We start from the raw sequence: 24,809 nt of genomic DNA, 5'->3' as shown, positions 1-24,809 counted from the left end.
GGCTGAAGTGCCCTTAAGAGAAAAGCCATTCTAGGAAGGGTGGGGGTAGGATAAAATACAGGCCCTTTGAGGGAGGTGAAAGACACCAGAAGGAAGAAAAAACTAGCCCAGGATGGAGAGTTAGATTAGAGCCTGACTTAGGGGACTATGGAAATTGTGCTTAGAAATTTTGACTTTAGTATATACACAACAGGAGCCATGAGAAGGGTGAGAAGTTTTTGTTTTTGTTTTTTGGCATTATTTTGTTTGTATTGTGTTTGTTTGTATTTTGTTTGTATTGTTTGTATTGAATGATGAAAATGGAAGCATTTGTTAATGCATTTTGAAATACTGGAGAGAAAAGATGTAGGAGTGTCTCAACACAGTTCATCTACTCACCCACAGTGCATCTAGTGGAACTGCAAAGAATTCCACTCTTACGAGAGGGCTTACAACTTGCCTTAGCATGACCTCTGGTATAAGAAAGGTTCCGTCAAAACCAGTCCCTTTTTAGAAAAGGAGCTCAGAGTTTCACAAGGAACTGAAGTACTCCCCACAAAGAATTCCCCCCAAGGGCCCCATGTAAATAAGCCAATTTTATTAGTTGATGCATTTTTCACAAGTTCTCAAACTATACCCAGATTTCCACCCCCTCCCCCATGAAACTAAGGTCTTGTCGTATCAGAGAGGAAGAAAAAACTGCAGAAGATCTACATGGACAGCCTCTTTCACTTGTCTCTGAAACCCTCATAGAGTGGGCATGAGTCCCCAAATCACAAATCTGGCCTGAACTGCTCAGTAGCCTGGCTAGGGCAGCCACGGCAGGATTAAGGAAAAGGCAGGGCCGATCAGGGCCCACGGAGGGTGAGGGGCAGCAGCCCAGCCTGAAACAAGATCCTAGCTGGCCCCCTTAATGACAGTAAGGACAGAGTCACATATTCACCACTGCCCCTCCACCTGCTATTATGTGGCATATTTCCTTGAGGACTAAATTCCAGAGAGGCTTCCAGTGAGACAGGCCTGGGACTTGGATCCCTTTGTGGTCGTGCTGCAGTGCTTGCCCCTGGACATACCTCTCCTTGAACAACAGAATAGAATGTAACCGTATGGGACTAGAAATAACTGTGTGTGTGGGCAGTTGGGACAAATTCTGGACAACAGATACAGAGACCAAAAAACCCAACTGCCACTTTTGAAGAGCCTGAAGCAAAAGTAGAGGGTCAGAAACAAAAGCTGGGTAACTGAGCATGCCCTCTGCCCAAAACACCAAATAAAAGGAGGTGTAAAACACCCAAGCCACCCCTCTGGACCGACCCCTGGATACACCCTCCCCTCCCCCTACATAAGAAACCAAGCCCCCCACACCCAGGGGAGTGAGCAAGCAAGGCGACCTGTTGTTCCTTTTTGCTCCCCTCTGCTGCAGCAGGTACCAATACGACCTTGCCTGAATTTCTTGTCTGGCCTCTAGTCAATTTCTGTTGATTGGGGAAGGCCAAGAACTCTGGTGGCTAACACTGAGCTGCTCTGAGGTTCTGCAGAAGAGTGCCCTTATGGCAGCTAGCCCTAAGGATACTCCATGGGAAGCTTTATTGAAGGGCATGGGGTGGCATGGGATCTAAGGAGGTAACACTGTTTATAGTAGAGTGAAAGTGGATATCTGCTAAGAGATCCCTGCAAGGTCCAGCAGAGAAATGATGACGATCCAAGCATAGGCCATGCAGGGAGGAGAGAAAAGAAGGGTTGGAAGAAAGTGAGGAGGTAAGTGTTTAGATGTGAAGCTGAAGAAAGAGGGAGGAGTTGAGATGGGCATTTGGGAGGATGGAGGCTCTAACTTATGTAGAGTAAAACCACAGGGAAAGCAGGTGTCAGTGGGTGGTGATGGATGGGAAAGAACAGTGAGTGATCCATCCTTGCAGGATTAATAAAGATTTGAATAGCAAAGAGATTATTTTGAGGTGTTGGTGACTCATTGAGGAGGTCAAAGTAGAGGATTACAGTTGTCCACCAGACTCAAAAGACCACCAGATGGGAGCTGGAGTCAGAGAGGGTCACCAGCTGCCTCCCTGCCCATGTTACCTGGTCCAGAGAAGCATCTCAGTGGAGCCCACACTGTGACCTGGTTTCAGTGAAGAAGAGACTGAGGGTAGAGGATTAAGGGACATGCCTCCATCGCTGGCCCCTGTGTGCTAGAGCAAGTATTCAAACTTCCAGTGAACACAGTTAACTACTGTGCATCTCTAGCTTTTGAAATGTTGGGTAGTAAACTGAAGGAGAGACATACTCTAATACCTTGGTGAGAATGTAGGATTTAACTTCAGAGGATAATTTTTTATCACTTTGGGTGGTTTTCCCTTCCAAATGAAGTGACTCAGAGTTTCAGAGACACTCATTCAAAAATGACCCTAATGAACAATAAGGTTTAAGTAGTTAAAACACTTATGAAACCTTTTTGTTTGTTCATTTATGAATATAGTCATCTAATATCCAGTACACATTTAAACAATTATATTCTTTAAATAAAATAATTCATGTGGTGCTTTACATAAATAATCTTTGATGAAAGTTATTTTGCTCCTTTTCTGTGCTTCCCTCCAAATCAATGGAAAGCATTTTTGCATCATGTGAATAATTGGTAAGCTGACATGATAGCTATCTCTGATTGCAACAGAACCCCTGGATCCTTCATTTTAAGTATTTAGGTTATAATTTAAACCCATGAATAAAACACATCATAAGCGTCTGCCGTCTCTCCACAGAGGTTGTTCCACCTGGAAAACCAGTGGGAGAGACCTGGAATTAGACAGTGGTAGACAAGCCCCTACCTGAGTGTGTGGTTTCTTGCCAAGCTTGGCTGGCGCTCTTGCAGCATTTCAAAAATATTTGGCTGGCGAAGAAATGCCACAATCTTGTCGTTATATGCTGAAACAGACAAAAGTGCAAGTTGTGGTTGAGTCTCCAGCCCAGAGATGATTTCACTAATGATTGGAAAATGGCAGCTTGATACCAGGATTAATGGAGGAGAGTCTGAAGGGCAGGGAGCATACTCATCAAAAAAATATAAGCTCTTGGGCTTTTTTTTTCTGTGACATAATAGCCTGGCTATTTTTAAATGATCAAATCTAAAGCGAACCAGATCTAAGTTAATTATCTTTAATATTGCAGGAATTTATCTCGGTGTTAACTCACCCCCCCTTGTGAACAGATGGAAGAGAATAAAATAGGTCTTTCATGAGTGGAGTTCTACTCTACTCCTTCTAACTTCTCTCATAATTCTGCCAGCGTTATTATGGCAAATTCAAAGAAATCTTTTTCTGAGCACTTGCACTTATGACTTCTGCCATTGGTTGAGTTTCCCAATAGGGATAATGAAAACATCCAAATCCATGTAGACTCTTTCACATCTTGATATAAGTGTTTTGGAAAGAGGTAGCTGAAGTTAGGAATGGAGCCTCTTCTAGCTTATCCTCATACACACACGGGAATAGAGGTCTAAATGAGAAACTGCATGTAAAAGCAACCACATCCGTCACCTTATCTATGCTATGCTATCCGGGGACCCAGCTAACAAACCACTGAATAGAATAAAAAAGGAGGGGAATGAGGGTCTGGAAGAGGGGAGAGAAACAGAAGGGAAGAGAGAAGGACATAGTGAGGAGGAGGGAAAGGCAAGAGGTGCAAGAGGAAGATGGGAACCAGTGGTAGGGGAGTAGACAATACTAGAAAGGAAACAGAGTCCTGAATATTAAAGGAGTCACAATAAGAAAAACAGGTGTTGATTATCCAGGGGTTTACAAGCGTGATACATACCCAGTGGCAATGAGTCATGTTGGTGTTGGCTTCGAATAGCAGCTACTAGGCTGTGTCCTGGCCTGGCCAGTAAAGAGGCTCCTCTGTTTCTAGAGACTTCTGAGGCCTAATTTAAAAATAAAATTGTAAGTGTTAAAAACCTCATCCATTTTGGATGATCTTTGAATACTGATTTTTCAATATGAGTGGCAAAAAGTCCCTAACATCACCTAAATGAAAGGAGGAATGAAGTTATAATCCCAAAAATGACGGAAAATTAACATGTTCGAAAAAAATGTCTCAGTAGAATCGTTGGTGTTGTGGTTTTTAAGAAAGTGACTATGCCAAATGCCATGAATGTTCATCTCATTAATACACCCAATAGGCTAAGAAATATTTCTCATCAGAAATATGTTAAAGGGAATATTATCAGTAAAGTAGGTCTATGATCTTCATCTCTAAGAGGCAGCACTGAACTTAATAACCAAATGTGGCCTGGGCTGGCTGTCTTAAACAGTATTTATTATACTTGAAAGGCCATTCTTTGTTTAGCGTCTTTTCTCACATTTATTATACTGGTTACTCTTTATACAGTATTTAGGAGAAGGCAATGGCACCCCACTCCAGTACTCGCCTGGAAAATCCCATGAATGGAGGAGCCTGGTAGGCTGCAGTCCATGGGGTCGCTCAGAGTCAGACACGACTGAGCGACTTCACTTTCACTTTCACTTTTCACTTTCATGCCTTGGAGAAGGAAATGGCAACCCACTCCAGTGTTCTTGCCTGGAGAATCCCAGGGACAGGGGAGCCTGGAGGGCTGCCATCCATGGGGTCGCACAGAGTCGGACACGACTGAAGTGACTTAGCAGCAGCAGCAGCAGCAGCATACTCTTTATACAGTCTCATCCTCACAAAATTTGGCAAGATAAGCATTATTCACCCCAGTTTACAAATGGGGAATTTGAGGATCAGAGAAAATAAGTTTTTCCAAAATTTTTAACTGGAAGAGATAGAACCATAATACTAACTAATGCTTGACTGTTAAGAATTGTTTTTAGATTCCCCATACTACTAGCCTGCAACCAGTATTCTGGGTTGGACATTTTGACAAAACTTCATGGGACAGAGAATTTGCTTAGCTTAAAACTGATATTTGTGATGATTAACTTTAATTTAGCTTGATTTTAAATTTTCATAAATTCCCTAGGTTCTAGAGCATAACAATGAGTTTCTACCATGATTCCATATATATTTTGCTCCTGCAAGGACCCTTGCAGGGTAAGCTATTTGAATGGAGGCACCACAGATTTTCCAAACTGGAGTACTTTCACCAGATATATGGCGATGGGTGTAGATGACTCTCTGTATGATATGTGACAAAGATGTCAAACTAGGCTTTAAAATATTTAAGAATTTTGAAGATGACATTGGAAGATATTCATAAAGAGCTCAAATATCCAGACAAACAGAAGAAAGAAAATTCTCCAAGACCAGAATTCACACACACAGAATTCAGGAGAGGTGATGAGCTCCTAAGGCATAACCCCAGAAAGGTCAGGTTCGTCTAAAAGTGGTCACTTAAGACTAGGCCCTGTGTGATGTTGCAGGTGACAATCTTCAAGGCAGATTATGTAGGGCTTCCTAATTACAGAAATGGTAATTGTTGGTTTTCCTTTAGGTTCTACTTTCATATTTCACACAGACAAGAATAACATCCTTCAGATGAGATGTGCTACCAGTTCACTCTCTGTATGTGGCAGTCTTTGAACTGCTCCTCTGGAATAGGAGGGATGCAGATTCATCTTTTTCCTCTCCTGATCCTTCTTCTTGCCCTTGTCTCACTTGAGGGACAAGGGGAATAGATTTTGTGCCACTCTGGCTGACTTCTCACTTTGATGCCATCAGCACCCAGCTCTCTTCAGAGGGTGTAGCCAGCTACCAAGATTTAGATGCTGGAATTTCTGTAATAGCACTTTCTGGTTAAACGGTTACAATGCAAAGTAATGAAAGAAAGGCTTGCTGATGGCTGATATGCCATATTTAGTCTCATATTTTTCTCTTTCCATGAATTAGTAAATATGTAAAAGCTTCCTGGGACTGAAATCTCTCTTTTCCTTCCAGGGGGTTGTGTCAGTCTGCTGTAATGTGTGCTGAAAATATTTGCAATGCTATAAAGACAGGAATCTCAAAAACAGTTGAAGGCTATCTAAGAGATGAATTACAGAAAGAAATTGGGAAAGCAGGTGGACCTGAGAATGGAACTCAAGAAGGCTTGGCTGTGCACTGAACTTTGCCTGGAGAAAAACAAGGCTTTGAAGCAGGAAGAGGCTCACTTCTCTTCACGGCGGGGTTGTAAGGAATTCATGTGTTGTAGAAATGCTTTAGGGAAAAATGGTTCCTGCTTCTAAGGTTACCTGCTTACTGCAAAACCAAGCCAGATTGAAAGACTGCAGAACCAGAGGAAGGTCAGCTACTCTGAAGGCAGATGACTGGCTAAGGGATATGCATCACCGTGACTATAAGCGAGACAGAGGAAACAATACTGGGGAGCGGTGAGGCTTGTGGAGTCCTGAGCCATGGCAACATCGGCCGAGGAAAAAGGAGGTGACTGTAGAGTGGTACTGGATGGACTCCAGATGAGAGAACTGGAGGATGATAGCATTAAATAGAAATGTGCTTCTCCAACTAGGGGCCAGGAATTTACAGGGATGGAAACAATTTTAGGCAGAGCTAAAAAAGACTCTAATATTCTAAGATTTCATAGAACTTGGTACATGCTGGGATCCTTGTGGTTCAGTTGTTGTTCAGTTGCTAAGTTGTGTCCAACTCTTTGTGGCCCCGTGGACTGCAGCATAGGCTCTCCTGTCCTTTACTATTACTGTCGCAAAGGTGATCCAAAAGTGGTAACAAGTGGTCCATGGAGGGAAGCCTGCCATCAACTGGGTGACTAATTTGGATCTCACTGAAAACACGATGCTGACATTTGCTTTCCTAACTACTTAAAATACCGAAAGGAATGACTTTTCCATTTAAAACCAAGATTATATGACTCCATGAAATTCCCAGAATTTGACACTTTTGGACACTTTTTGGGTCACTGAGTTTCTCAGGTAGGGGTGCCTGTGTGTGCAAGCACACAGAGAGAGATATAGAAAGAGAGGGCGGAGGGGAGAAAGTGGGGAGAAAGGAGGAGGAGGGAGGGAGAAGGTGGGGAGGGAGGGGGAGAAGGTGGGAGAGAAGGAGAAAGAGGGGCCAGGAGAGACACAGGGCCAGGGGAGGGAGGGAGAAGAGAGCCCCACATGACTGCTTTTTAGATTTCTTTTCCTTTTGATGTTGAGATAGCTTTAATCATAATTGCAAATATACAAACTTCAAACATTTAGCTTTCCAGACAAAACAGAATAGATATGCTCAGAAAATAGTTTCCAGCAACTAGAAAACAAGCTTCTCTTCTGTGTTACAATTTGGAAATGTAAACTGGTGTTTTTTTTTAAAAAAATCTGTGATTGAAAACTGCAGGTTTTAGACTGAATTTGGGTTCATCATCAGCTAATGCTGTCTCAAAAATGCTGGAGACCTGGTGATAAAAATTGCAAGTTCAGAGGAAAAGCCCAAGTAATGAAATTATGTTCATCTCTAGATTCTTTTTGTATTCTAAAAGTAGATCATTAACAAAGTTTGCAGAACTATACAGAAATAAGAGTGATCTATGAGGTTTTTCAACATATTTCTAACGGCAAAAAGTGGGCAACAAACATAATGTACAAAAGAAAGTTTTGAATTAAATTATGGCAATCCATAGAATAAAGTACAGAAGAATTTTAATGGCATGGAAACTATCTACAATGCACTATAATGGTAAAGGAAGATACAAAAGCATAGACAATACAATTCAACTGTTTTACTTCATTGTGTACCACGAATTTTCTCCAGATGGAGGGCTATACCAGCCTTTTGATTTCTTTTCCTTCTGTGCCTATATTTTCTACACTCATTAGATACCATTTTTAATTCAAAAGTGTACTTTCATAGGTTATCTGGATTTTACAAACTTCCAAAGAAACTTGTAATCAAGTATAGGTTACATGGAATCAAGAGGAAAATTCCCAATTTTAAGAAGCTGTGCAAAAGTTACCCTCCCCAAAGGCCAGTTTCTAGCATGATGACCTCTGTCATTAGAGTTGATACAATGACTTTTGTCATAAAAGCAGCTCACTGCAAAGTATGATTCACAGTGACTTCTGCTTTGAGAGTGAAAAGTCAATTTCTCTTTCCTGTCAGACTCCTGTCCTTTACTTGAGGCAATTACTGTTAAGCATTTTTATATGTACCCTTCCAGAAATGTTCTATGACTAATGACTTCTCTTACTTGACCAAGATAAGATGGTGAAAGAAACAAACATTGTGTGGTCTGTTATCCTTCCTTATTAATGGTAATTTACATTGCAAACTGCAGTATAAACAAGCAAAGCTGACCTCCAGTGATTTCCTTATTGATAGAGACATGGGATCTTGATCTGCTCTTTTCCACTTATCCATCATGCCCAATTCCATCTGGACACTATGGAAGTGATAAAGCCTGTTTTGTTGGCACTTAAATATATTGCAGATGGATGTGCCACTGTATTAAAATGCATGTGAAAGAGTCAAATCATGAGCTATACTCCAGTAAAAATTAATTAAAAAAAAGTCAAAGAATGATCTTTTTATGCATAGAATCCTATATTCCTCATATTAACTGCTTTCAGGAAACTGCCTCAACAATTTTCAGGTGAGGTAAAGGCTAAAAAGACGTTGAGCAGTGCCTCTACTAATAACCTATTGTTGGGGTTTTGAGGGGAATTTTTACCATCTAGGATCTTGACTTTGTAAACTGATTTTAATTCTGTCCTTAAGTACAATGGATAAAAAAAATCAACCCCTGAACAACACTCAAGAAATGGCTCATGAAGGTGAACAGAAAATATTGATTCCCAAAGCTGAGGTCTAAGAAACACCTAGAGTGAATCCCCTATTGCCCATGAAAGGTGACACAGAAAAATCATGGATTATGGAAATACTTCATTGATATTCCTAAGTCTCATCTTTCTGACTGCTTAGCTGTCATTTCTAATTGGCTCTCCTGCTGTTTCCATCCTCATCATCGACTTATATAAAGGCACACCTGCCAGCCTCCCCACCTGGCTTTACTGCTTATCTTATCTGGGAGCCATTCATGGGACTGTTTGTCTAGCCTCACAGATGCTGAGAATCATAGAGCTGAAGGGGACTTTAGTGGCCATCCCAGTTCCTTGTCTCTGTTTACAGATGGGGAAACTGAGACCACGGAAAGGGAAGGAAGGTGCAATGACCCAGAGCACTTCTGCAGAGAGGCCAGAGATGGGACTTCGATCTGCTGACCCAAGTCTTAAGTCTCCCTTCTACACACCCTTTGACTCCCCTGAGGTTGTGTTGTTTGTCACCCCAATTTAGGGCCTCATCACCTATATGGTCTGTGGCAGTGGCCTCTCATGGCCTTTCTCACATCCTCCTGTGCCACAATCCCATCTCTTCTTGGCTGTCACTGTCTCCTTTAAAAATATGAGTTTACACTGGACTGGGAGTTGAGAAATCTGAACTGCAGTTCTGAACTCCCTGGGTGACTTGAGTTCTTGATACTTCAGTTTACTTGATTGTGAAATATGATGATTAACCAGAGTGAAATTACCACCTAGGAGTGTCTGGAGACGCTTAATGGAGATGCTTCTCTGGCTCAGCAGGTAAAGAATCCACCTGCAATGCAGGAGACCAGGGTTCAATCCCTGAGTCGGAAAGATCTGCTGGAGGAGGACATGGCAACCCACTCCAGTATTCTTGTCTGGAGAATCCCATGGACAGAGGAGCAAGCCTGGTGGGCTACAGTCCATGGGGTCACAAAGAGTCGGACACGACTGAGCAACTAAGCACAAGGGTGTTTTGGTTTTTGTTTCTGTTGTCATAGTAACTGACACTCCTGAAATTTAATGAATGGGACCAGGAGAAGAGACCCTGCAATGACAAGGAATGATTCTACACTTCAGAGAACTGTCACCCCAAATTGCTAATAATCTTCCCCTTTTGTGAAACAGTGGGTGAACTGATCTCTAAAAGCCCATTTTAATATATAAATCATCATATTATTCTTCTCAAATTCATTCCAAGGACTTTTTATAAAAGTCCTAACTCATGTGGCATTCAAAGCTTTCCAAATTTTGAAACAAAAACCAAGTGGAGACTTACTATTCTGGTCACACTGTACTATTTATTCCCTGTCTTTCTTCAGAGCTTTCTCAACCCCATCTTGGCTCCTTATCCTTCAGCTATGCTCTCTGTGGGGGCTGCCCTTTCTCTGCCTGTGTACTTGCTAGGCTTTACCAATTTCTCTAGGTTTAGGTCAAGCACCTTCTTTTAAAACAAACATTTTCTTGGCCTCCTTTGAACTTCTGTGGCATTTGTCCTAACGGCTCTCTTGGCCCTCAACCATATTCTAATTTCTTTTGCTACTTAACTCTGTGTATGTTTCTGGCCTGGCTTCAGAAATAGAGTACACAGTTCTCCAGGGCAGGGGTCATATCTCACACATCTTTGCATTTCACAGTGTTCAGAGCAAACCCTGTACTTCATCAATATTTGTGAAACAAAATGATATTAGAGCAAATACAAGGAACATTTCCACCACCCCCTCGGTTTTTACACTGAGGTCTTCCTGACTCCTCACACCGTAGGCTGTGTTCTCACAGTAGGAGGAATCAGGTATTTGCTTTCATAGAGGCCGAGTCCCTGTTTTCCCTGGTGTGCTGCCTCTGGATCAGGTATTCTCTGCCTCCCACCTTCCCTCTTGGTTCTCCCTTGTGTCACTGCAAAGCTACCAACAGAGAGAGATTGGGCATAGGGATGACAGTGGCTTAAAAACCTGATGGACAGTTAATTGGAGAGTGAATGAATTAGGAAGTATACAGATGGTTGACACCCTTTTCTCATCACGTGTTGGTCTTTCTTGGCTGATGCAGATGGCACTTTTTTATTAACATTGATATTCAGTGTGGCTGTGTTTGGGCTAGTCAATAACATCAAGGAAATGTTTTGGAACAGGTAAAGTGATGCTCATGATTTTAATCTTGTTCTTTCAACTGGAAGGTTTTAAAATTTATATTTTCAGGTTAACTTCATATATATGTGATAGATTTATATGTTTAGGGGTTTCACTGAGTAATTGACTTTTTTTTTTTTAAATTGACCGTGGTGAATCTGAATCTGTCTGGCAGTACTGAGCTTCTTTTATCATATGCTATGATGCTCTATGTTAATACTGAAATTCACCTTAATAATATTAAAGAGCTTGGACATTTAAAATAGATTAAAATGGCATATTCAAGTTGATGCAGAGTTCTGAATTTACCCATTATCATATCAAGACAATACATCTTGTGATTTCTGAAGTGTTATAAAAGGGAGAGGGACTATATGTGCTGAGCTGAGAAGTTGGGGCACGGCTTTCTGTAGCCTGTGAATGTGTCAACTGTTGAGTGCCTGGAATCTGGAGGGTCCTGACACCCACATAACCCCTGGAGAGTGTATAATACTCCCTTATGCATGGTCACATACACATTTTATATACATATGCAGTATGCACATATGCACATATACATTTATATACATATGCAGTAAGAGTTAACATGCTTTCAATAGTACCCTAAAACAATGATACTTAAGATGACTCCATGAAAGAAAAATTCAATTTATCACACTGGCTTTAAATTGTGAGTGCCCCTGGTTAGAAATAGTTACATTTCTCAGTGTATACAGATGAGTGTCCTGAAAAACTAGTAAAGGTTTTTTTCTTTTATACTAAGCTTTCATTAAAACAAGCTCTTCCCTTGAGACTCATGTTTGCTCTCTAGAGGCTGACAGGTGAATGGTTATTTTCTGCCTCTAGAGATGTCCACTGTGGCTCTCCCTGGAATGACTCTCTGTGGGACCATATATATGTTTTTTTTCTTTCTACAGTACTTTTTCCATTTTTTTTTTACCTCATTATAATCTAACTCTACTCTTTATTGGAAACGGTTCTCAGAGCCTATATCATCGGAGACCTTGGTGGTTTCCATGAAAAGAAGGTATAGATACTTGGGAAATGTCAGAACATAAAAAAGAGATTTGCTCATATTATTGTAGGGAACTAATTAGCAATGGGAAAAAAGCTATGTTTTGAATTTTGGTTCAAGAAGGGAGAACAGGAAAGGATATGGGATATAGAAAAAGGAATTCAGAAAGGCAAGGAACCTGATGCTTAAGAAAGGGGGCAGCCTTTCATGGCCCAGCAGAAGGTAATCAATCATGTTGAGTGAAAGAACATATAAAGCAGGGAAGGGCAGATGGTAGAGTGGGAACAGAGTATTCATGTGGCCCAGTTCATTTCCCCAGTTTTCAGTCCATGAATGAAGTCTTGTCCAAAATCTAGGGAACGGGAGAAGTTTAAAACAGTCATATGCTGCCTAGTAGTTCTACCATCATTTAAGAATTCACACGTGACCAGTGGGCTGAGGAAACACCATTATCAGCCGTAAGTATAGGGATGTCTTGATGCTGTATTTTCAGTTTTCTTTAAACTAGATGGATTTTTCAGTAACATGACTGTGTAGGAAAAAAGGAAAGGCAGAAGGACAGCAATCTGAGGATGGGTCCAGGACACGAAGTGGGTGCCTCGAGTCATCAGCCTCCCTACTAAAGAGCATATGGATTTGGCCCAGCCCCTGGGGGAAAAGGCAACTCTAGATCCTGGCCCCACCAGGACAGGCTGACCTTGTGGTCCTGTGAATGGGAGGGCAGGGGCAGAGGAGGTGTTACCTCTCCAGCACTGTAACTTCGGAGCCTCTGGAGATGCTGTCGATGAGTCAGATGGTTGGGAAGACGACCGTTCTGAAGAGGGATTCGGGGGTCAATAAAAGTGGTAGCTCGACTGTTGTGGTCCACGAAGAAAGACTACAGACAGACCAGGAAAGAACATACATGTGAGAAGCAGCCAAGTGAAGTGAGTGATCCCCAGGAGCACTCCAGGGCTCAGTCATCAGGTTTATGTTTGCCCCTCCTTTTCATCTACTCAGAACTAGATGGGAGATGCCTCTGCTTTTGCACGCTCAGGAGTTCAGTGAAGCCCCCAGTCACTGATAAACACTTTATTGGGTGTGAGTTACAGAGGAGCAATTGTAACATCTTACCATGGAATATAAGAGAAACAGATCCTTTGAAGGATAAGTCATTCTAGTAATTAATCATTTGGAGAGCATTTAGTTTATTTTTAAAATAAATGCCCTTTTTTGATTATAGAATTAATATAGTTTCATTGAGAAATAACTTAAAAAGGATAAAAATGTACAAAGAAGATAATTAAAAATCATACCAAATATTACAGTCTAAAGGTAATCAACAAAATGTTTTCATGATTTTTTTTTGTTTTCTCTTCTATGCAAATACACATCTATTTTCCTAACATCAGCACCTACAATTTTGTTATATAAGATTTTTTCACCTATTATTTTATGAGCATTTCTCTAAGTTATTAAATATTCTTTTAACACAGAATTTTATTGAGTATATGGTGTTCAGTTTGATGGATCGGTTCAGTTAGTTCAGTCACTCAGTTGTGCTTGACTTTTTGTGACCCCATGGGCTATAGCACGCCAGGCCTCCCTGTCCATCACCAACTCCTGGAGTTCACTCAAACTCATGTCCATTGAGTCGGTGATGCCATCCAACCATCTCATCCTCTGTCGTCCCCTTCTCCTCCTGCCTTCAATTTTTCCCAGCATCAGGGTCTTTTTAAATGAGTCAGTTCTTTGCAGCAGGGGGCCAAAGTATTGGAGTTTCAGTTTCAGCATCAGTCCTTCCAATGAATATTCAGGACTGATTTCCTTTAGGAACTGGTTGGATCTCCTTGCAGTCCAAGGGACTCTCAAGAGTCTTCAATACCACAGTTCAAAAGCATCAATTCTTCAGCACTCAGCTTTCTTCACAGTCCAACTCTCACATCCATACATGACTATTGGAAAAACCATAGCTTTGACTAGACAGACCTTTGTTGGCAAAGTAACATCTCTGCTTTTTAAAATGCTGTCTAGGTTGGTCATAACTTTTCTTTCAAGGAGCAAAGCATCTTTCAATTTCATGGCTGCAGTCACCATCTGCAGTGATTTTGGAGCTCAAAAAAATAGTCTGTCATTGTTTCTACTGTTTCCCCATCTATTTGCCATGAAGTGATGGGACCAGATGCCATGATCTTAGTTTTCTGAATGTTGAGTTTTAAACCAACTTTTTCACTCTCCTCTTTCACTTTCATCAAGAGGCTTTTTAGTTCTTCTTTGTTTTCTGCCATAAGGGTGGTGTCATCTGCATATCTGAGGTTATTGATATTTCTCCCAGCAATCTTGATTCCAGCTTGTGCTTCCTCCAGCCCAGCGTTTCTCATGATGTACTCTGAATATAAGTTAAATAAGCAGGGTGACAATATACAGCCTTGATGTACTCCTTTTCCTATTTGAAACCAGTCTGTTCCATGTCCAGTTCTAACTGTTGCTTCCTGACCTGCATACAGATATCTCAAGAGGCCGGTCAGGTGGTCTGGTATTCCCATCTCTTTCAGAATTTTTCACAGTTTGTGGTGATCCACACAGTCAAAGGCTTTGGCATAGTCAATAAAGCAGAAGTTTTTCTGGAACTCTCTTGCTTTTCTGATGATCCAATGAAAGTTGGCAATTTGATCTCTGGTTCCTCCACCTTTTCTAAAACCAGCTTGAACATCTGGAAGTTCATGGTTCACGTATTGTTGAAGCTTGGCTTGAAGAATTTTGAGCATTACTTTACTAGTGTGTGAGATGAATGCAATTGTGCAGTAGTTTGAGCATTCTTTGGCATTGCCTTCCTTTGGGATTAGAATGAAAACTGATCTTTTCCAGTTCTGTGGCCACTGCTGAGTTTTCCACATTTGCTGGCATATTGAGTGCAGCACTTTCACAGCATCATCTTTTAGGATTTGAAATAGCTCAACTGGAATTCCATCACCTCCACTAGCTTTGTTTGTAGTGATGCTTCCAAAGGCCCACTTGACCTTGCATTCCAGGATGTCTGGCTCTAGGTTGGTGATCACACCATCATGATTATCTGGGTTGTGAAGATCTTTTTTGTAGAGTTCCTCTGTGTATTCTTGCCACCTCTTCTTAATATCTTCTGCTTCTGTTAGGTCCCTACCATCTCTGTCTTTTATTTTGCCCATCTTTGCATGAAATATTCCCTTGGTATCTCTAATTTTCTTGAAGAGATATCTAGTCTTTCCCATTCTATTATTTTCCTCTATTTCTTTGCATTGATCACTGAGGAAGCCTTTCTTATCTCTCCTTGCTATTCTTTGGAACTCTGCATTCAAATGGGTATATATTTCCTTTTCTCCTTTGCCCTTCACTTCTCTTCTATTCACTGCTGTTTGCAAGATACATAACAATTAGCTTTGGTAACCTCTATCATGGGACACTTAAATTTTTTTTTTTTACTGGTTTAAAATAATGCTTCAATAAATACTTCTGTACATAAAGCCTTGAGGCATGTCTGATTAGTGTGTATGTTCCAATATATAACAAATGACATTCTTTAAATCTAAAATTAGTTACCCTTCACAAAAAAGGAATACTTATTTTTTTAAATAAAAACTTCTGTACTAGAAAATAATCTTTCAAATACTCTCTTTTGAACAAAAGGTAATATTTGGTATCAATATCTTTGCCTAATTTACCTCAATCAGTGTTCATTTTAGATATGTTTAGGTGTCATCTGACATAAGTAGTCCAAGAAATTATATACAGATTTAGAAATTATTCTTGGGTGAACATGAGCTTATAATTTTGAGTATTAGATGTTATTGTATATGAGTCTTTTAAAGATCTCTATAAAACTCCCTCTATGTCATACAGGGAGTTATTTCATAATGGAGATCAAAATACTCCCCACAGGACAAAGGTAAATAACTTTCTAAGGATCATGTGAGTTGGTATCTGTGGCTGTTAATAAAATTTCCCAGGACAGCATCCCACACAGACTCAAAAAGGGCTGTATGTCCAACAACATGCAGGGGACTGAAATGATGTCCCCTGAAACATTATGTTAGATTCTCAAAAAGTGATGACAATGACATTAAAAAATATTAGTAAAGAATTCATATACGTATGAAGTGTGAGTGAAAAAACCCAACATTAACATGCTTACATGGGATTTTAAACACACAAATACAAGCTAAATTAATATAGAGTAAAAGCAGATTTTTATTATTCAATTATATGCCTTTTTAAGTTTACAAATTGAAGTTAAATGGGTTATATATATGTATATGTGGTAACTTTTAGTATAAATTCCTAAAGGTTGACTTAATTACTGGGTTAAAAGTTAGGAAAACATTATACATTTATTGATCCATATCAATAAACTATCTTCATGAGAACAGTACAGATTTATCATCTTACCAAAAGTCCATGAACTCTTTTTATGGACTTTACTGATGCTGAGTACTGGAAAGAACTCTTAGAAATGCTGAATGGCAAATAATGATTAATTATAAGGGAAGCCAAACATTTTCTCCTAGGTTTACTGTTCAATTTCTTCACTGGAGTACTGTCTACTTTGCCTGTTCCCTTTTTTGTTGTTGGGATGTTAAGGTTTTCTTTATTTTAAATGTGCTTACTCACGTGTCTTCAAATTGCTTTTGATTTTTATTTGCTTTGTTTTCTAATACACAGCATTTTTTTTTACTCCTATGTATACAAATCTTTCAATTATTTGTATCTAGTTATAGATCAGTTAAATGCTTAATTATATTTTACCAGCTTTATTTTTGGTGAATTGTTTCTGAAAATTATTTTGGTACAATGTGAAGTTGTAATTCAAAAGCAGAGACATTACTTTGCCAACAAAGGTCCGTCTAGTCAAGGCTATGGTGTTTCCAGTGGTCATGTATGGATGTGAGAATCGGACTGTGAAGAAAGCTGAGCACCAAAGAATTGATGCTTTTGAACTGTGGTGTTGGAGAAGACTCTTGAGAGTCCCTTGGACTGCAAGGAGATCCAACCAGTCCATCCTAAGGAGATCAGTTCTGCGTGTTCATTGGAAGGACTGATGCTTAAGCTGAAACTCCAATACTTTGGCCACCTCACGCAAAGAGTTGACTCATTGGAAAAGACCCTGATGCTGGGAAGGATTGGGGGCAAGAGGAGAAGGGGATGACAGAGGATGAGATGGCTAGATGGCATCACCGTCTCGATGGACATGAGTTTGAGTGAACTCCGGGAGTTGGTGATGGACAGGGAGGCCTGGCGTGCTGCGATTCATGGGGGTCACAAAGAGCCGGACACGACTGAGCGACTGAACTGAACTGAACTGAATTAAACTTAAAAGCTACTGCACAGCAAAGGAAACCATTGATAAAATAAAAAGACAGCCTACTGAATGGGAGAAAATATTTGCAAATGATATGACTGATAAGAGCTTAATATCCAAAATATACAAATAGTTCATACAGCTCAATGAATCTGATTAAAAAATGGACATAAGATCTGAGTAGATGTTTTTCCAAAAAAGATGTACAGATGGCCAATAAGCTCAACACTGTTAATCACCAGAAAAGTGTAAGTCAAAACCATAATGAGACATGTCACCTCACTCTTGTCAGAATGGCTAATGTCAAAGGGTCTGAGCTGTGCTAAGTTGCTTCAGTCACGTCAGATTCTTTGCAGTGCCCTGGATTGTAGCCCACCAGGCTTCTCTGTCCTTGGGATTTCCCAGGCAAGAATACTGGAGTGGATTGCCATTTCCTTCTCCACAAAAAGTCTACAAACAACAAATTATGGTGAGGACATGGAGAAAAGAGGACCCTAGTATATTGTTGATAGGAACATAAATTGGTGCAGCTACTGTGAAAACAGAATGGAGGTTCCTCAAAAAACTAAAAATAGAACTATCATATGATCCAGCAATTCCAGTCCTGGGCATATATCCAAAGCAAATTGAAAATATTAATTCAAAAGATACATGCACCCCAATGTTCACAGCAGCATTATTTACAATAGGTAAGATATGGAAACAGCCTAAGTGTCTGTCAATAGATGCATGGATAAAGGAGATGTGGTATACACACATCACACATACACGTGTGCACGTGCGCACGCGCACACACACACACACTGGAATACTACTCAGCCATAAAAAGAAAGAAATTCTGACATTTGCAACAACATGGATGGATACAGAGGTTATTATCCTTAGTGAGGTAAGTCAGAGAAAGAAAAAAGTACTGTTATATATGTGAGGTATGTTATCACTTATATGTGGAATCTAAAAAATAAAACTAATTAGTGAATATAAGCAGACATAGACTCTCAGACACAGAAAACAAATATGCTTTTGTTTTGGTTGCCAGTGGTGATAAGGAAGGGGGGAGTGGCAAGATAGGGGAATGGGATTAAAAGAAATAATCTACTATGTATAAAATGAATAATCAACAAGGATATATTGTATGACACAGAGAAATATCTGTTATTTTATGATAATGGTAGATGGAGTATAATCTATAAAAATACTGCATCACTATGCTATATACCGGAGAAGGCAATGGCACCCCACTCCAGTACTTTTGCCTGGAAAATCCCATGCATGGAGGAGCCTGGTGGGCTGCAGTCCATGGGGTCACTAAGAGTCGGACAGGACTGAGCGACTTGACTTTCACTTTTCACTTTCATGCATTGGAGAAGGAAATGGCAACCCACTCCAGTGTTCTTGCCTGGAGAACCCCAGGGACAGGGGAGCCTGGTGGGCTGCCATCAATTGGGTCGCACAGAGTCAGACACGACTGAAGCGATTTAGCAGCAGCAGCAGCAGCAGCAGCAGCAGCATGCTGTATACCTGAAACTAATATTATATTTGAATTATACTTCAATTAAAAATAAATAAGAGTATATTTTTATTAAAAATCATATAAAATCTGCCATCTTAGTTATTTTTTAAATGCACAATTTAGAGGCATTAAGTGCATTCTCATTGTTGTGTGGTCATCACCACTATTCATTCCCTAAACTTTTTCACTTTCCAAAACTGAAACTATGGTCCCATTAAAAGAAATAAGTCCTCATTCTCTCCTCTGCCTCACCCCCAAGTTCCTGATAACCTCTATTCTACTTTCTGTTTCTATTAATATGACTATTTTAGATATCTCAGATAAAAATTGTATGCAATTAAGGTTAATGTAAGCTTTATTTTAAATGAAAGAATTAATATATGTTCCATTAACAGGAAAGTATTCAAATCTTATTTTGTCTATTTAATCTATTGAACTGATGGATATAAAACACATTTGCCTACCTTTTGCATTTCTTCATTTCCTTTGCAGTTCTTTTATTTTTCTTTATATAATATGTATCTTGTTCTTTTGGCTCATAATGTATATATGATTATTGTAATTTAAACTGTGCCATTGATGAATATAAAATCTTTCTTTGACCTCATTTTTAGGATTTAGATTTCAACTCTCCTTTGTATGATATTAATATACCAACACTGATTTTTCTGTTATTGTTTTCATACTATATTAATATTTATTCTTTTACTATTAAACATTCTAAATTATCTCTTAGGTATGTCTTTTTTAAAGATATATTTGTTTGGTATCAAATCTGATGGTAGCTCCTTTCGGTAAGGAGATAGCATTCCCTATGTGGAGTACTACTAAGTGTAAGGAGTAACAAGTTTATCCTATTTCCACTTGCTGCCACAATTGTTATGCTTGGCTTTACCGTTGTCATTTTATTTTTAAATTCTAATTTTCTTTGCTTCTTTGTGGATTCTTTTGTGTGTTTTTGATACAAACACTGTATTTTGTTTGATTTTATCTTTTGTAGGAATTCAAGAGGGAAAAATCTTGCTTTAAATGGTACAATGATTGCCTTTTAAGTTTGTCAAGCAACTATATTTAGCCTTTGTTTTTCAAATTATCCACTTGACCTCCCCTTACACCCAACTAGGAACTTAGTACCACTTTCCTTGCCCTGCTCACCCACCCACTTTTTGTTTCCTCATCTTTTTTTTTTTTCCAGTGATTTTCATTTATTTTATTTTTAGTAATAAAATTTTTTCTATCTCATACATGATTGAACACATATTTTGCTTTAAAATTAACAGTCACTATTGAAGAAACAATGGTTTATTTTTTTAATCAAGTGACCAAGCTGCTGAATCTTAAGGCCTCAACAAGTGTTGCATCTTATTTTCATTGAACAATAAGACCTTCTATTTTGACCACTCCTGTATACATCAATGTTGTTTCTCCAGTGGTTTCCATTTGCCAGATTTAACATGGTGGCCATTACTTTCAGGGGATTCTATCAGGTGAATCCTCATTTCCAGTGCAATAGCTGTTGGCAATCTTTCATCAAAAGTCCATCCATTAGGACTTCTCTATCATGGCTGGCCAAGGAGTCCTGTTTTGGCAGCCAGGGCTTCATTCTGCTGAATATGATATTCCTGAAATCTCATAGATATTTGTTGAGTCATTTTTAAATACTTTCTGTAAGCAATGTTCTGAACAGGTGGTCTCTTCAGGTTTTATTTCTTTTCTTGTAAAGTCTTTAACACAGTCTAAAAAGCAGGTTTCTATAAATTTACTGTAGGTTCCAAGAAATTCCTTAAAATGTTTTATCTGATTAGATTCTAGTATTTGTGCAGCCATATTCTTTTGGTACATTATTAGTCACCTGTTTTGATGCATGAGTTTCCTTTCTGTTCTGGAAAAGTAGTTGTCCAATCTTTGCTTGAATGTCTCCAGTAAGGCCTGATTTCTTCCTTAAGGATAGGCTCTTGCATCTGACCCCATAAAAGGCTGGGGGGCTGTGTTGCCAGTTGACTCTGTTTCCTCATCTTTTTAATTCTGGTCCAGGGATACTGATCCAAATTGTTCTTATACGAGTATTCCATTTTTATTATACATATTTTTCCATACTTTATTGAGCTTTTTCAATACAAAGCATTATCATTTTAAAGCAATTATTTACATTTATATTTGTGTATTTTATTGATTAAAATATCCATCACCAAAGTTTTTCAATGCTTGATTTTCCCATTATTGATTTTCTCTTCTGTATCATTTGTGAGCCATCTGAGAATGGCTTTTGGTGTTTTCTTAGGGCAGGCAAAAGAGTAGGGTGAGCCCTGAAGTCTTGCACATGAGGATTTTCCCTACTGTTTTCACACTTCAATAACAATGTTTTCTGGAAATGGGATTATTGAGCTTCAATCTTTCTCATCAATAACCTGTAGTCATTGTTCTGTGGATTTCTACAGTTTGGTTTTATGGATGGGAAGTTTGTGGTTTGTCTGATTTTTAATTCTTTTGTAAATGACTTTCACATTATCATGGCTGTATATTGATAAGATTTTTAAAGTCTCGATGTAAAGACATTCCAGAGTAGCATTTATTTTAATTAATTTTACTGTAACTCAGTAAGTCCAATTAATCTGCCCATCTGAACAATCTGTTGTAGATCAAAGCTTTATTTTAAATATTTAATTAATAATTTAATATTTATAGTTCATATTTACTTATTGCTACTGTATCATTATTTTAATTTCTTCTTCAAGAATATCTATAAGCCTTTCATCCAACAGAGACTTAGTGAGGGCCAGCTATGTGCCAGACACTATTCTAGGCCCTCAGAAGTTTCATCAATGAGCAACACAAAGACCCCTGCTCTCAAAGAGCTTAAAATTCTGCCAGAAGAAACAGACAAGACAGTACATAGAACAAACATGTAAACTCTACAAAGAAGCACACAGGCAAGGGGTCTTAAGGGAGTCTGTGATATTAAATTGGTTCTTGCTGAGAAAGTGAGATACATTTTTTTCTGGTTTTCATATATTTTTTTCTGTATCCTTCACTGGTTGCAAAATGGTACCTTCTCCGTGCTTTGGGGGCTGCTTCCACGTTCATACTCTATAACCAAGATTCGATTTTACATAGTGTCATTTCTCCTCTCTCCTCCATTTATCCCTACGCTGTTACATTTCGTTGTTCCATGAAATCTTAAACCATTTATCCAGCCCACATCCTTTTCTAGTTTTTAACTGTAGTAAGAACACTTAATGAGTTTTCCTTTCTAACGAATGTTAAAGTGTAAAAAAATAAAAGAAAAAATTTAAAGTGCATAAAGTACAGTACTGTTAACTATAGGCACAATATTGGATAGCTGATCTCTAGAACTTATCTTGCATAACTAAAACTCTATTCCTGTTGAACAGAAACTCCCTACTTCCTCCTGCCCCCATCCCTGGGCAACCATGATTTTACCGTTTCTATGAGTTTGACTGTTTTAGATCTCTCATATAAATGGAATAATGCAGTCTTTGTCCTGTGATTAGCTAATTTCATTTAACACAATGTCTTCCAGGTTCATCCATGTTGTAGTATGTCAGAATCTTCTTCTTTTTTAAGGCTAAATAATACTCCCTTGTATGTATATACCACCTTTTCTTTATCCACTCATCCATCAAGAGACATTTAGGTTGCTTCCATATCTTTGCTATTTGATTAAACCACAGTAGTACAGATATCTCCGAGATTTTGAGTTCAGTTCTTTTGAATCAATACCCAGAGTAGGACTGCTAGATCCTACGCCGGTTCTGTTTTCTTCTGTCTGCTTTCCTCTGGCTTGTTTTCTATGTGTGGGTTCTTCTTGCTCAATATAAGTCATGCGTTCTTGTGCCATTGTGTAGATGATAAACGTATCTTTAAGATGTTTATTTCTATTTTCTGAAGAAAATTATACTAAAAGATATGCTTTTTCTCAAGACAAAGATTCTGTTTCCTTCACAAAGCAGGTCTTCAGAGGCCTCGTATTACTTTGTTGTTATGTGCATATTCCTTAGTAGAGGCCACCTTCATCTCACACCTGTCCCCGACAGGCTGTCACCTGTCCTACTGCCTGGGCCCCACCACCACCTGGATGACAACCATCCTCCACAGCTCAACCCTGGAGCCAACCTGAGGTGCACATGCAACCCCTATTGATGTTGGGCAGAGGCTGTGTCCACCCTCTCCAGGTTTTCAAGATGACAGGTGAGTCAGATGCCATTTGGTCTTCCTTGTGGGGATGATGTGCATTCAAAGGCACCAAACAGCTCGGACCAGCCCTCCTCTTCCTACATCAGATCAGATCAGATCAGATCAGTCGCTCAGTCGTGTCCGACTCTTTGCCATCCCATGAATCGCAGCATGGCAGGCCTCCCTGTCAATCACCAACTCCCGAAGTTCACTCAGACTCACGTCCATCGAGTCAGTGATGCCATCCAGCCATCTCATCCTCTGTTGTCCCCTTCTCCTCCTGCCCTCAATCCCTCCCAGCATCAGAGTCTTTTCCAATGAGTCAACTCTTCACATGAGGTGGCCAAAGTACTGGAGTTTCAGCTTCAGCATCATTACCTCCAAAGAAATCCCAGGGCTGATCTCCAGAATGGACTGGTTGGATCTCCTTGCAGTCCAAGGGACTCTCAAGAGTCTTCCTACATGGTGCACACTAAAAGCGAAGGCTGTTGACTCTGAACGTGTTGACAAAGTGAGAAGCACGTTGGCTGGTGAGAAACCAGAAGATGGTCTAGTGTTCTGGAACCTGCTCTGTTTCTTTTGTATAGAAAGCACGTTTCCCACACCATGTTTCACTGTCATTCTCCCAGTGGAGGCCACATCTGGTAAATAAGAGTAGATTCTGTCTATGGTAGTTTTTCCACCATGCAAGGCACCGCCTGCCAAGGTCATCCTTGACTGCAGAGCTGGTCATAGAGATTCATTGTACTGGCGGACTTGCATCAATTAGAGGACACAATCTTTCCTCCCATATTTCAGAGGGCTTAGGTACTGGGACATGACAAAGTGTGGGAGAGGGGTTTCTGGTTTCCAGGGCACTGTGAAGCCCCATCAGCCGACTTCGGGGAACTGTGGTTTTACATGGTTATAATCACAGATGAAGAGAGCTGCATGATGCAGTTTCCTGTTGAGACACATATTTGCTGGCAACACTCCTGATTCTTTTGACACTAGAAGACCGAAGGAGTCTCTCTACTAAAGTTTATAAAAGATTACACAGGGACAATTCCTCGGTAGCCTGTTTGACCTGTCCTATAAATACATGAAAGTGATTGATGGTGATTAAGAAAGAGCATTCTTGCTTTAGCTGACTCAGCTAGGCTTCTACAGCATCCCTGGGAAAGACTAGTTTTGGTTAATGCCACACAAAAGCAAAATGCAAGCCAGTAACACTTCATTGGCCCAATTCACCCTGTTTTAATGAGAACTGAAGGCTTATTAGGGAAATCACAATGAATAACTTAATAATGTCACTCCCATTTAATTAATAATTTAACCCTCTGAGAGGGAACTAAGGAGGCAAAACAATAGAAAGGTCATTGAATAGAATCTGGTTTCACGTTCCAAATCTAAATTAAGAAATATGGAGCCTGTAGTTCTCAACTGGGTGTGATACTGTCCCCCAACCCTCCTCCCCACCCAGGGGACACAGCAATGTCACAACTTGTTGGAGGTGCTACTAGCATCGGTGGGCAGAAGTCAGGGACATTTGGAAACATTCTAAACATCAAGAGACAGAAATCCCAATGCGGATAGTTACCCTCCCTTCTGCCTGGTGGCCAATAGCACGTCTCAGGTACAGGCTCTGAATCTCATCAACCTCCCTCCTCACCTGCTCATGGGTCTTCACCTTCTGATGTAGGGCCCCAGTAGCAGTCATGCTCACCTTTCCCTGCTGGTCCGTTTTGATCTCCCAGCCCCGGGGCAATTCCAGCCGCGTGTCCGCGAACATGTTGATGAAATTCACCAAGTCTCGGTTGTGCTGGTAGCGTTCGAAGTTGCGCGCATCCCGCCGGACTTTGAGGATCATGTGCTTCAAGCAGGTGCTACTGGTGAAGACTCGGTAGGCACTCTGAGATGGGGT

The 24,809-nt window shown here is 39.9% G+C and overlaps 1 protein-coding gene and 1 pseudogene across 2 annotated transcripts in view; both read right to left on the bottom strand.

The window, feature by feature from the left end:
- The window catches only part of HECW1 (HECT, C2 and WW domain containing E3 ubiquitin protein ligase 1), a 326,637-nt gene that overhangs the window by 74,669 nt on the left and 227,159 nt on the right, over positions 1-24,809 (bottom strand). For both annotated transcript variants that reach the window (XM_086396047.1, XM_086396048.1), the window contains 4 exons: positions 24,612-24,797; positions 12,631-12,765; positions 3,787-3,892; positions 2,802-2,898 (listed from right to left, as the gene is read on the bottom strand). In XM_086396047.1, the coding sequence (XP_086252173.1) occupies positions 2,802-2,898; positions 3,787-3,892; positions 12,631-12,765; positions 24,612-24,797 (524 nt within the window). The remainder of the gene's footprint in view (positions 1-2,801; positions 2,899-3,786; positions 3,893-12,630; positions 12,766-24,611; positions 24,798-24,809) is intronic.
- Positions 20,157-20,668, bottom strand: LOC147373984 (mitochondrial import inner membrane translocase subunit Tim9 pseudogene; annotated as a pseudogene).

The sequence above is a fragment of the Bos grunniens genome, chromosome 4 (genome assembly GCF_055505025.1).
Source record: "Bos grunniens cultivar Pamir isolate PY7600 chromosome 4, Bosgru_T2T1.0, whole genome shotgun sequence".
In the NCBI taxonomy this organism is placed as follows: domain Eukaryota; kingdom Metazoa; phylum Chordata; class Mammalia; order Artiodactyla; family Bovidae; genus Bos; species Bos grunniens.
The sequence above is the reverse complement of the archived record's forward strand: the minus strand, read 5'-3'. Positions and strand labels throughout refer to the sequence as shown.